General features: G+C 55.7%; 2 protein-coding genes across 3 annotated transcripts in view; both read left to right on the top strand.

Moving 5' to 3' along the window:
- The window catches only part of LOC135422384 (protocadherin alpha-C2-like), a 128,468-nt gene that overhangs the window by 22,712 nt on the left and 92,294 nt on the right, over positions 1-13,462 (top strand). Inside the window, exon 1 of one of the 2 annotated variants that reach the window (XM_064671476.1) lies at positions 9,552-12,270. The exons of the other annotated variant lie outside the window; for it this stretch is intronic. Coding sequence (XP_064527546.1) covers positions 9,802-12,270 — 2,469 coding nt within the window. The 5' untranslated portion in view covers positions 9,552-9,801. Of the gene's footprint in view, positions 1-9,551; positions 12,271-13,462 lie in introns of those variants that run through there. 2 annotated transcript variants of the gene reach the window in all.
- LOC135422387 (protocadherin alpha-2-like) lies at positions 1,695-6,310 on the top strand. Its single transcript, XM_064671482.1, has one exon. The coding sequence runs from the start codon at positions 2,273-2,275 to the stop codon at positions 4,889-4,891; it is 2,619 nt and encodes an 872-aa protein (XP_064527552.1). The 5' UTR covers positions 1,695-2,272; the 3' UTR covers positions 4,892-6,310.

Here is a 13,462-nt window from a genome sequence, read left to right as displayed (position 1 = left end):
TTTGACATCTAAGTGGGTGGACTCTTTTCTGATGTGGCAGAGCTGTTCTTTGCCATCTGCCTGCCTTGCTGTGTTATTGCTGAGTCCTTGAGCGGCCTGATGACTGAAGGCTCAATGTTTGGCTTTCATCCTGAAGGGAGGGGCAGTTGTAGGTGCAGGGATGGGAGGTGAGCAGAAAGGTAATTCCCTGTCCAGATGGGTGGGAGGAGGAAAGGGAGAAGAATGAGAGCTTTTGTGAACGGGCATGTCTGTGCTTTTTTGGGACAGTGGTGTAGCTGTTTTTAAAGAATTTTCTTAAGGGAGAAAAATGGTTGGTATATACAAGGATGGAATCAGAAAGGATGGGAAAGCAAACAAATGGCCCAGCAAGGGAAAAAAAAGAAAAAAAAAAGGGAAAGAGAGTAAAGGAGAACAGAAATGAAGAACAGAGAAAGGAGGAGAGAAAAAAGAATCAGAGGAAGGGATTGTTGCAAGGAAGAGGACAAGCTGGAGGGATGGTCTGATTCCAACGGGATGAGGTTCAACCAGGCCAAGTGCCGGGTCCTGCACTTTGGCCACAACAACCCCTGGCAGCCCCATGGGCTGGGACAGAGTGGCTGGAGAGCAGCCAGGCAGAAAGGGACCTGGGTGTGCTGATTGACAAGAGGCTGAACATGAGCCAGAGTGTGCCCAGGTGGCCAAGAGGGCCAATGGATCCTGATCTGGATCAGGAACAGTGTGGCAGCAAGACCAAGGAGGTGATTCTTCCCCTGGACTCAGCACTGGTGAGGCCACACCTCGACTGCAGGGTCCAGTTCTGGGCCCTCAGTTGAGGAAGGACATGGAGGGGCTGGAGCAGGTGCAGAGAAGAGCAACAATGCTGGGGAAGGGACTGGAGCACAAGTGCTGTGAGGAGAGGCTGAGGGAGCTGGGGGTGTTGAGCCTGGAGAAGAGGAGGCTCAGGGGAGACCTCCTCACTCTCTGCAACTCCCTGACAGGAGCAGGGAGCCACGTGAGAGTCTGGCTCTTCTCCCAGGAACCAGCAGTAGGACAGGAGGGCTGGGTCTTAGGTTGTGCCAGGGGAGGTTTAGGTTGGATATTAGGAAGAAATTTTTTGCAGAGAGAGTAATCAGACATTGGAATGGGCTGCCCAGGGAGGTGGTGGAGTCACCGTCCCTGGAGGTTTATAAGATGAGACTGGATGTGGCATCAGTGCCATGGTCTGGTAACCACAGTGGGGTTGGACCAAGGGTTGGACTTGATGGTCTCAGAGGTCTTTTCCAACCCGGTAAATTCTATGATTCTATGAATGAGAGCTGTTCAGGAAGGACACATCCCTTGTAGTATGGCATAGACATTTAAAAAGAATTTTGGTAATGAAAAAAAAGAGAAGAGACGACAAATGTAAGAGTCAAGAAAGGAAATAGAAGACGAGGTGAAAAAATTGAACAGGTAAAAGCAGGTAGGAGGAAAGAAGACACAGGCAAAGAATCCACTGAAAGGTAAGCAAAGAAGAGAAAAAAGAAGAGATAGCAGAAGAAAACGAAGAAGAAAAGGATAGATAAAGGAAGGAGACTGCATAAATAAAAGGCAAGCCAGTATGCAAGCAAGGAGGGAAGAAAGGAAGGAAGAAGAGAATGGACGAAAAGAAAACAGGATAAAATAGATGACCGGCTGATACCGACCTTCTCTCTGGACGCTGAGCGTGGTTGGTCCCCAGCAGCCTCTGCCTCGGTTACAGCACCGCACTCTGGTGCTGCTGCCCGGGAATTAGCGCGGATGGCTCCGACTTGGATGGCCTCCGCCGCGGCGCCGGAGGCGACTGGGGAGCTGCCAGGGGGGATAAAGAAGAGAGAAGGTTGGAAAGAGAAGGGGAAATGGCTCAAAGAATACGGCACGGCAGAGCAATGAAAAGGAGAAAGAACAGAAGGGCAAGGAAGAGAAAACTGAGAACACAGTATAAAGGGAACAGTTAAGAAAGGAAGGGGAAAAAACCTCTTAAAACCGGAAGAGAAATAAAAGGAAGGAAGACAAATAAGAAAAAGAGAAGGTCGGTAAGAAGAGATGGCAGAGATGCCGGCGCTGGCGCTGTTTGGGAGCGTGTGAGGCGGCGGAGCAGCGCACGGTGTCGCTGCAGGCTGAGGAAGGGCGTGTGGGCGGCTCCTTGGCGGTGCGGCGGAGAGCCCGGCTGTGAGCGCGGGGGGGCGGCTGGGGCCGGGCAGCGGAGCCGGGGCGTGCGGGCGGCGGCGGGAGCCGTGCGGGGCCCGTGCGGGGTCGGAAGGCGGCGTCGGCGATGGGCGAGTGTGCGTGGGGTGCGGTGTTGCGGGTGGTGGCGGTGCAGGCGGCGTGGGCGCTGTGCTGGGGGCAGGTGCGGTACTCGGTGCCGGAGGAAGCCAAGGCCGGGACGGTGGTGGGCCGTGTGGCGCAGGACCTGGGTGTGGAGGCGGGCGAGGCGGAGGCGCGGCGGCTGCGGCTGGTGCCTGGGGGCCGGCGGGCGAGCGTGGAGGTGAGCGGGGCGAGCGGGGCGCTGGTGGTGAGCTCGCGGCTGGACCGGGAGGAGCTGTGCGGCAAGAGCGCGCCGTGCGCGCTGCGGCTGGAGGTGCTGCTGGAGCGGCCGCTGCGCGTCTTCCACGTGGAGCTGGAGGTCACCGACATTAATGACAATGCCCCCATCTTCCCCGCCGCCCGAAAAAACATCAGCATCGCGGAGTTATCCACAATGCCCGGCTCCCGTTTCCCGCTGGAGGGCGCGTCTGATGCGGATATCGGAGCGAATGCTCAGCTCTCCTACACACTCAGTCCCAGCGAACATTTCTCTTTGGATTTACAAAAATTGAATGAGCGAAACATTGAACCTGAACTTGTTTTAACGAAACCTCTGGACCGGGAGACGATGCCGGTGCACCGGTTGTTGCTGACGGCGAGTGACGGAGGCCGGCCGTCTCTGACAGGGACGATGGAACTGGTGATCTCAGTGCTGGATGCGAATGACAACGCGCCGCAGTTCAACCAGTCGTTGTATAAAGTGCAGCTGCCTGAGAGCGCTGCAGTGGGGACGCTGGTGGTGCGGGTGAACGCCACGGATCCTGACGAGGGAAGTAACAGTGAGGTGACCTACAGCGTGACGAACTTCTTTCCGCCGAGTGGAAAAGATGTGATTTCCATAAATCCAAAGACGGGGGAGATTCACCTGACTGGCGCCCTTGACTTCGAAGAAGTCAGTATGTTTGATTTCCGTATAGAAGCGAGAGACCAAGGGACACCCCCGCTGTCGGGTCACTGCAAGGTGGTGCTGGAGGTGCTGGACGTGAACGACAACGCGCCGGAGGTGCGGGTGACGTCGCTGTCGGTGCCGGTGGCCGAGGACGCGTCGCTGGGGACGGTGGTGGCCCTGCTGAGCGTGTGGGACCGGGACTCGGGGTCGAACGGTCGTGTGCGGTGCTGGGTGTGGCCGTCGGGTCCGTTCGTTCTGGAGGCGACGTTGTCGGGGTCGTACTCGCTGGTGCTGCGGGAGTTGCTGGACCGGGAGCGGGTGTCGGAGTACGAGGTGGAGGTGCGTGCGGAGGACGGCGGTTCTCCGTCGCTGGGCGGCCGCGTTGGGCTGCGTGTGCCGGTGTCGGACGTGAACGACAACGCGCCGTCGTTCGCGCAGGCGGTGTACACGGTGCTGGCGCGGGAGAACAACTTGGCGGGCGCGGAGCTGGCGCGGCTGTGGGCGCGGGACCCGGACGAGGCGGGCAACGGGCGCGTGAGCTACTCGTTGTGGGAGGGCGCGTTGGGCGGGGGGTCGGGACCGTGGTGGTCGGGGACGTCGGGGTCGGTGGGGGGTGTTGCGGCGTCGAGCTACGTGTCGGTGGAGGCGGAGAGCGGCGTGTTGCGGGCGCTGCGGCCGCTGGACTACGAGGAGGTGCAGGTGCTGCAGTTCGAGGTGCGTGCGGTGGACGCGGGGGAGCCGTCGCTGTGCGGCAACGCGACGGTGCAGCTGTTCGTGCTGGACGAGAACGACAACGCGCCGGCGCTGCTGCCGGCGGCGGGCGGCGGGTCGGAGGCCGGGGCGGTGTCGGGGGAGGCGGGGACGCTGTGGGCGTGGGCGTCGTGGGGTTCTCCGTCGGGTCAGGTGGTGGCGAAGATCCGGGCGGTGGACGCGGACTCGGGCTACAACGCGTGGCTGCACTACGAGCTGTGGGAGCCGCGGGGCAAGAGCGCCTTGTTCCGCGTGGGGCTGTACAGCGGCGAGGTGAGCACGGCGCGGGCGCTGGAGGAGGCGGACGGGCCGCGGCAGAGGCTGGTGATCGTGGTGCGGGACCACGGCGAGCCGGCGCGCTCGGCCACGGCGACGCTGAGCGTGTCGCTGGTGGAGGGCGGCGAGGCGGCGCTGGCGGCGGCGGCGGGCTCGTCGTCGCTGCTGCCGCGCTCGTTGGCGGGCGGCGAGAGCGGCTCCGGGCCGGCGGCGGCGGCGGCGGCGACGAACGTGTGGCTGGTGGTGGCGATCTGCGGCGTGTCGAGCCTGTTCCTGCTGGCCGTGGTGCTGTACGGGGCGTCGCGCTGGGCGCCGCGGGCGGCCGTGCTGTCGGGGCCCGGGCCCACGACGCTGGTGTGCGCCAGCGAAGTGGGCAGCTGGTCGTACTCGCAGCGCCACAGCCGGAGCCTGTGCGTGGCGGACGGCGCGGCCAAGAGCGACCTGATGGTTTTCAGCCCCAACTTCCCGCCGCCGCCCGGCGCCGCGGCCAAGGACACGCAGCCGGAGCCTCCCTCTCTCCTCGACACGGTCAGTGGCCCTCCCTCTGTCTCCTTCCTTCCCCGGAGAACTCTCCTCTCTTCCGTCCCCTCTTCTCTGCCCCCTGCGCCCGTGCTATTGAGAGTCTGGCCCCGCCTGCCCTACCTGAGGGCCGTGGTTGCTTATGGATATTAATGGGACTTGTCTACGTGCCGCCTGGTCCTTTCCTGAGAACCCTGGCTCTTGGTGTGTGTGTCTGGTGAAATTACGGTACCCTGGAGCTGAGATTTCCTGCAGTGGGCCAGAGTTGTGTCCTAGAATGCACTGCCTGTTTTGATGAGAGCTGCTCTGAGTTGTCAGCTTTGTAGGTAATGCTCTTGTTTGCTGTTGTGTAGGGTTTTGATGTGAGCTTGATGAGAAATACAAGATAGGGAAGCTGTGGTGGTGACAGTCTCCGAGTCACTCTTTATTGTCCTATTGCCTTTGTTGACGGTGTTGGGATAAGGTCTGGATTATTATCAAAAACTGTCCTCTTCCATTCATTCCCCTTGCAAGAGATGTGATGCAAAGTTACCTTTGAGACTTCAAATTTTTGGCTCCCTGTGGAAAAAACAATTGTGCATTTAGTTTTTGTAATCAGACTCATTAAAAAAGTAGGAAAGGCAGTACAGACTTTTACTATCGTCTTTTTCTACGTATCTTTTTGCTCTACTTATTACCCGTTCAGGCAGAGGAATGTGACCCAAGGTAAGTGTTAGAATTCACAGTTTTCTTGGTATTGTCCTGCTCTGCCTCTCTGTTGTGAATTTGCATTCCTGGCCAGAGAAATGGTACGAAATATAGTAGTCTCTTTTGGTATTCTATCAAAATGTGTATGAAAAATCACATAATTTCAAGACTGCTGGAAATAATTTTCTGAATACAAAATGAGGAAACCCCAAACAAGGAAAGCCCCAGACAAATGTAAAGAATCAGAATTCCCCACCAAAACCCAAACCAAATTCTCTTACACCGCTGGTATCATCTTTTACAGTGCTGTGCTCATCAGCATTTTGGTTTCTCTCTTAGGTCATGTCATCAATGCCATTGCCATTTAGGGCTGTCACAACATCACCTTTAGAAAGTGTTTCTCCCTGTTTTTCATGTTTCCATCTGAGATAGCTGAAGCATTGCAAAACGTGATGGGTCAGCAGCAGAGTCTGCTGGACACTGTGGATGTGATACATGTGTATGTTTTTCCATGGTGCTCTCATGGATGAAGGGGTTCACAAATGCTGGAGTGAAAAGGAACTGTGGCATGTTTATGAAAGTGGGTGTGGCAGTGACAGAGCAGGGCCCAGACATTTCCTGATGTGACCTTGAGCAGTGGGAAGGCTTGTCAAAGGAAGGTGGGAATCATTGGGAAGGCCATGGGCCATGTCTTAAGGACAAGAGTGAGAGATGATCTTCTTGTCTTGAGAACTCGTGTCCCAGAGTGGGGAATAAAGGATGCCTAGAGGAAACTGTGAGGCAGGACGGACACAGAGTGTTCCTGCCCAGGTTACTTTCCAAGGCCCTAAGGTTGTGGAGTTGGAGGCCTTGTGGACCTTGAGATGCTTTGTGGTATTGAAATGCCCTCAGTGTCCTTTGAGGTTATGCAGATCTCCCACCACAGGAAGTAGTGGTGCTGCTGCATCATTGCCAGAGGAAATGTGTTGGTAAGAGGAAATGTGATTGAAAATGCTGAATGTTATTTGATGAACCATTTCCCTCTTGTTTTCAGAAAGCTGTTCTGGGAGGGTCACACTTCAACCTGCTGTCGTTGTGTAGTTGTGTGCATCCATAGTAGCTTCCTCAGCTGTTGATTTTGCCCTGATGGTTCCTTGCTCCTTGTCAAGTGAGATTTATAAGAGGATGTGATGAGGAAGGGGGTGTGATCTGTGTGTGTGTGATTTCCTGTACTTGTAGAGGACTGACTTGCAGAGTCAGTCTCAGTAGAAATGGTGTGTCCCCTGGTCATGGTTAACCCTGATCAGACACACCAAACCCACCTGAGCAGCCCAGCTCTGGTATTATATCATAATTGTCCCACACAGTTGATATTGTGGCTCTGCTTGTGCTTCAGCATTTGGTGTGGTTCTCTCAACGAAAAAAAATCATGTGAACCAGGATCAGAGCTGTCAGTCTGATTGCAGAATCTTAAAGATCTCTCATGTGTAGCCCTGTGGTGTTTCCATCTGAGATTGCTGAATAGGCACAGAACATTTAGGGTGAATTTCACACAGCCTGCCAGACATTCTGTGACTTTGCATCCCTCTGTAGGTTCTTTGTGAGGATTATGAAGGAAGGTGGGGATGTGGGAAGGCCTGGGTCATGCTCAGAGTGGGTTTTATTGCTGGGGGCTGCTGTTCTGGTGGGGCAGTTTGGGTGCTGTGGCTGTGATCCTCTGAGTGGCACTGTGTATTGCTTGGGGCCTCTGTCATGGGGAGGGTGACTTTGAGTGGGGAAGTTTATTCACTGAGGAGATGGAAGTGCTGTATAGGACAAGTACTGTGTCACTGGGGAAGAACTGGAGGATGCTTAGCTGGAAACTCATTTCCCAGAGCTTGGGATAGATTCCAGTGGAAAACCTTGTGAGGACACCTGTCACTCAGGGTTGCTTGCTTGGGGTCCTCTCAGGACCTCCAGAAGCCCTGCATATCCCTATTCCTTGGTGTTTTCTGTGCTTTTTCTGCCAGATGTGAAGACATCTGTCATACATGGCTTGGATGACTTGCTTTTGGCAGTATGGTGTTTGTCCAACAGAAGCTTTCCCAAATATCAGTCTCATTTGGTCAGCATTCTCTGAACCTCTTCTTGGTTATGTATCTGCTCTTGTCTTGATAGGGAGTGGAAAAAGTTCTCTCCATAATCAAGAAGTTGTCAAAACGGGTTTTGTTTTGTTTTGTTTTGTTTTTTTTTTATGGTGGAATGGGACCCTTTCATTTTCTTCTCCCCTTTTACCAAAAACTTCCATTGTTTTAGGTTTTTTTTTTTCTTTTACATTGGCAATGAGTTGGTTACAGTGGATGAAATGCAGGCTGCTGTGTTTTGTCAGCTGTCAGGTGGTGGAGTTCACAGCAGTTGACCATCAGTTTGAGGAATGGTTTTTCCAACCTCTTGAGCTGAGGTTGATGTTGGGAGAATGTCCTTAGCTTTCCAGTGTCCCTCCTGCTTCCCCTGTGATAAAAGTGCATAAGGGAGCACTGTGCTCTCTGCAGTGATTTTGAATGTGGGTCATTTTTTCCTGTCCATCTTCCACAGAAATCTCTGATAACATTAAAAGCAAATGTCCCTCAGAACCAGTTTCCCTCCCCTGAATATGTTTCTTTTCTGAAGAAGCCACCAGTGATGTTACAGGTAAGTTGTTCCTGCCTAAAAACAGATGAGTCTGAGAGACAGCTGTACTTTTATTCCTTTAGTCATGATATCTTCATCTTGGATTGACCAAATGTTTCTTGGATTGGGAGCTGGACTTGATGATCCTGATGAGTCCCTTCTAACTTGAGATATCCAATGATTCTGTAAATGGACCAGCAAAGCACCACTACCTGCTCTCATACCTGTTTTGCCCTGTGCTTCCAGGCACAGTGGGAGCAAGTGACAGCAATTGGAGATGAAAGAGGGACACTAATGTGTTTTTCTGAGTGAATGTTTTGGGAATGGAGGGTATGTTCTCAGAGAAAAAGATACCATGTTACCTTCATGGCTTTTGCTGGGTGGATCATGTTACTGAGTGAGAGATATTCCATGGGGACTGATGCCCCTGGATAGGGAGGTTCTTGCCCTGTGTATCTGACAGAGGAGGTGGAAACTGAGGCCTGAAGAGCAGCTCTTTATGGAGGTATACAAAGAGTACTTGTACGCTGTGCGTGCCCTGTTCTTTTTCAGCCTTCTTGAAGGATTGGTGTCCCGGGCTGTGATGGGTTTGAGTCCTCAAAGGAACGACTCCTCCAGGTTGTTTGTGTTCCTGGGAGCCTGTTTGCACGGATGCCAAAGTACCTGGGGATTTGGCTTGTGTTTCAGAGTGGTGGATTGTCTTCCTTGAGAGGACGGGGCCTGAAGAGTGTGGTTTCCTTGCAGAAGGGCAGGTGAAGGGGCATTCTGTCTGTCTTGGACTGACTGAAGATGAGAAGGAAGGTTAATCCTTGTGGGGAGAGAGGGAAGGCGGCAGAGGAGAGGAATGAGAACCCTTTCCAAAGGGTGTGTCCATGCTCCATGGCAAGAGTGATTGAAAACGTTGGTTAAGGAGATAAAGCAGAGACAAGGAGGGAAGGAGAAGGGGATGTATGTATGCATAAAGACACAGAAAAGAAGACGAGGAGAAAAATAAGAAAGGAGAAAGGAAGGAACAAGGCAGAGAAAGAGAAACAGAAAAAGAAGCAAGAAATAGAAAGAGAGAAAGGAAAAAATTATAAACGAGTTTACTTGTACATCACCGATGCTATCACAGTACAAAAAAGGGAGGAGGGCAAGAAAGAAGGAAAAAAAAAAAAGAAGGAAAGAGAGAAGGGAAAGAAAAACAGAAATAAGATGATATGAAGGAATGCCACAAGGAGATGATTAAAAATGGAAAACGACAAATAGGAGAAAGAAAGAAAGAAACCGCAAAGCAGGTGAGCAGTACTCACTGACCTACCTCTAGTCATTGAGCAATGTTCATTACCGGGAGCCTCTGCCTCCTTCAGAGCACCACGTTCCGGCGCAGATGCCACGTAATTAGAGCTGGAGCCTCCGACTCTCACGGTCTCAGCTGCGGCAACGGAAGCGACTGATGAGCTGCCAATGGAGGTAAGGAAGAGAAGGAAAAAAAAAAAAAAAGAACATAGAAAAAGGAAGAGGAGCAAAGCAGAGCCGGCAGAAGAGAAGCGGAGGCTTGGGCGCTGTGTGGAGCGTGTGAGGCGGCGGAGCAGCGCACGGTGTCGCTGCAGGCTGAGGAAGGGCGTGTGGGCGGCTCCTTGGCGGTGCGGCGGAGAGCCCGGCTGTGAGCGCGGGGGGGCGGCTGGGGCCGGGCAGCGGAGCCGGGGCGTGCGGGCGGCGGCGGGAGCCGTGCGGGGCCCGTGCGGGGTCGGAAGGCGGCGTCGGCGATGGGCGAGTGTGTGTGGGGTGCGGTGTTGCGGGTGGTGGCGGTGCAGGCGGCGTGGGCGCTGTGCTGGGGGCAGGTGCGGTACTCGGTGCCGGAGGAAGCCAAGGCCGGGACGGTGGTGGGCCGTGTGGCGCAGGACCTGGGTGTGGAGGCGGGCGAGGCGGAGGCGCGGCGGCTGCGGCTGGTGCCTGGGGGCCGGCGGGCGAGCGTGGAGGTGAGCGGGGCGAGCGGGGCGCTGGTGGTGAGCTCGCGGCTGGACCGGGAGGAGCTGTGCGGCAAGAGCGCGCCGTGCGCGCTGCGGCTGGAGGTGCTGCTGGAGCGGCCGCTGCGCGTCTTCCACGTGGAGCTGGAGGTCACCGACATTAACGACAATGCCCCCATCTTCCCCGCCGCCCGAAAAAACATCAGCATCCCGGAATCGTCTGTGGTGGGTTCTCGTTTCCCACTGGAGGGCGCGTCTGATGCGGATATCGGAGCGAACGCTCAACTCTCCTACACACTGAGTCCCAACGAACATTTCTCTTTGGATTTACAAAAATCAACTGACCCAGATATTGAACCTGAACTTGTTTTAACGAAACTTCTGGATCGGGAGACGATGCCTGTGCACCGGTTGTTGCTGACGGCGAGTGACGGGGGCCGGCCGTCTCTGACAGGGACGATGGAACTGGTGATCTCGGTGCTGGATGCGAACGACAACGCGCCCCAGTTCAACCAGTCGGTGTATAAAGTGCAGCTGCCGGAGAGCGCTGCAATGGGAACACTGGTGGGGCAGGTGAACGCCACGGATCCGGACGAGGGAAGTAACAGTGAGGTGACCTACACCGTAACCAAGTTCTTTCCCCCGAGTGGAAGTGATGTCATTTCCGTCAATCCAACGACGGGGGAGATCCGTCTCACGGGTGCCCTGGACTTTGAAGAAATCAATGTATTTAATTTTCGTATTGAAGCAAGAGACAAAGGCTTCCCTCCGCTGTCGGGTCACTGCAAGGTGGTGCTGGAGGTGCTGGACGTGAACGACAACGCGCCGGAGGTGCGGGTGACGTCGCTGTCGGTGCCGGTGCCCGAGGACGCGTCGCTGGGGACGGTGGTGGCCCTGCTGAGCGTGTGGGACCGGGACTCGGGGTCGAACGGTCGTGTGCGGTGCTGGGTGTGGCCGTCGGGTCCGTTCGTTCTGGAGGCGACGTTGTCGGGGTCGTACTCGCTGGTGCTGCGGGAGCTGCTGGACCGGGAGCGGGTGTCGGAGTACGAGGTGGAGGTGCGTGCGGAGGACGGCGGTTCTCCGTCGCTGGGCGGCCGCGTTGGGCTGCGTGTGCCGGTGTCGGACGTGAACGACAACGCGCCGTCGTTCGCGCAGGCGGTGTACACGGTTCTGGCGCGGGAGAACAACTTGGCGGGCGCGGAGCTGGCGCGGCTGTGGGCGCGGGACCCGGACGAGGCGGGCAACGGGCGCGTGAGCTACTCGTTGTGGGAGGGCGCGTTGGGCGGGGGGTCGGGGTCGTCGTGGTCGGGGCCGGGCTCGGTCGGGGCTCGTGCGGCGTCGAGCTACGTGTCGGTGGAGGCGGAGAGCGGTGTGTTGCGGGCGCTGCGGCCGCTGGACTACGAGGAGGTGCAGGTGCTGCAGTTCGAGGTGCGTGCGGTGGACGCGGGGGAGCCGTCGCTGTGCGGCAACGCGACGGTGCAGCTGTTCGTGCTGGACGAGAACGACAACGCGCCGGCGCTGCTGCCGGCGGCGGGCGGCGGGGCGGAGGCCGGGGCGGTGTCGGGGGAGGCGGGGACGCTGTGGGCGTGGGCGTCGTGGGGTTCTCCGTCGGGTCAGGTGGTGGCGAAGATCCGGGCGGTGGACGCGGACTCGGGCTACAACGCGTGGCTGCGCTACGAGCTGTGGGAGCCGCGGGGCAAGAGCGCCTTGTTCCGCGTGGGGCTGTACAGCGGCGAGGTGAGCACGGCGCGGGCGCTGGAGGAGGCGGACGGGCCGCGGCAGAGGCTGGTGATCGTGGTGCGGGACCACGGCGAGCCGGCGCGCTCGGCCACGGCGACGCTGAGCGTGTCGCTGGTGGAGGGCGGCGAGGCGGCGCTGGCGGCGGCGGCGGGCTCGTCGTCGCTGCTGCCGCGCTCGTTGGCGGGCGGCGAGAGCGGCTCTGGGCCGGCGGCGGCGGCGGCGGCGACGAACGTGTGGCTGGTGGTGGCGATCTGCGGCGTGTCGAGCCTGTTCCTGCTGGCCGTGGTGCTGTACGGGGCGTCGCGCTGGGCGCCGCGGGCGGCCGTGCTGTCGGGGCCCGGGCCCACGACGCTGGTGTGCGCCAGCGAAGTGGGCAGCTGGTCGTACTCGCAGCGCCACAGCCGGAGCCTGTGCGTGGCGGACGGCGCGGCCAAGAGCGACCTGATGGTTTTCAGCCCCAACTTCCCGCCGCCGCCCGGCGCCGCGGCCAAGGACACGCAGCCGGAGCCTCCCTCTCTCCTCGACACGGTCAGTGGCCCTTTCTCCCATTCTCTGCCCCTTTCTTCCCACCTCCTGGGCCGGCGCTGCTTTGGAGACAGTCTCTGCTCTCTCGGCTTGAGGGTAGTGGGTACTTGGCGGCTGTTTACCCTCTGGCTGCTTGTTGCATTTTCTTTAGTCTTCATGCTATGTAACATGTTACATGGCTGCGGGGGTTTTATGCCAACTATGGTCTTCTCTCTTCCTCTTACCATGTTGAGAAGGGGAGCTGTACGAAATACTCAGATCTTGCTGCACTCCATATTTCTTGAAATTTTAATGAAATACCTTTTTGCCTTGCGTTGTCTCATAAGGCTTACCTTTTTGATTGGCACTGAGAATGCAGCTGCTATATCCACATCAGTTTCTTCTCTATGTCAAATATGTAATTTCAGAACCTTCAGTGATTGTTTCAGAATCAGTCACAGTCTCTGTTGAAGCCACATCTTTTTTCTCGTCTGCTCTACTTCGTAGTCCCCTGCATTGAAAATCTCTTGCTGTTTTCCCTCGTAGATCTTTAGTGAGTCATCACCTCTTTCTGCAGTTCTCAGCAGACCTGTATTTTAGCTCTGCTCTGTAGGGTGATATCTCCTCTTACCTTTGATACATCACACTCTGTGTACTTTGAGATCCCCTGATGAGCTATTAAATGGAACGGTTCCTGGTAAAGATCTCTGCCCTACTGCAGTGTAGACTTTATGTTGCTGGTATTATCAGGTCTGGTTTTACTGCCATTCGTGTAGTTAATCACAACTCTGAGTGCCTCTTTCAGCCTTATTTTATTTTGGATGGAGTGTCTTTATTTGTTTAGATTTTCCTGTCTTAGAGGTAGAGCAGTTCTAATGAATTTCTTGGGTTTGTATCCTGGGAAATGCTTGTTTCCAGTCTTTTCTTAATCAGAAGTCTGTCCTCCTTTTTGGTTCACCTCTGAAAGAGAAATCATGCAAAGTTCTTGCCTATTTACCTTGCATGGCATATATTAGTTTGTGAAGTACTACAGAATTACTATGGACATGGCAAAACCAGAAGTATTTCACGTTTTCCCCTTCTAAGTATGATTTAAATGTACTATCTAATATAAGGTACCTACTGGCAGAAGAACATGAACCAAAGTAGATATTAAAAATGTGCAGCCATAGTGCTGTATTGGGCAAGATGTACTGTTAGAGGACTTGTTTATGGT

Source organism: Pseudopipra pipra, chromosome 15, assembly GCF_036250125.1.
Source record: "Pseudopipra pipra isolate bDixPip1 chromosome 15, bDixPip1.hap1, whole genome shotgun sequence".
Lineage (NCBI taxonomy): Eukaryota > Metazoa > Chordata > Aves > Passeriformes > Pipridae > Pseudopipra > Pseudopipra pipra.
Note: the sequence above shows the minus strand (reverse complement) of the source record. Positions and strands in the feature narration are given on the sequence as shown.

What these genes read in the sequence shown, in the direction of transcription:
- LOC135422387 (XM_064671482.1), top strand. Translation starts at nt 2,273, where the DNA reads ATGGGCGAGTGTGCGTGGGGTGCGGTGTTGCGGGTGGTGGCGGTGCAG.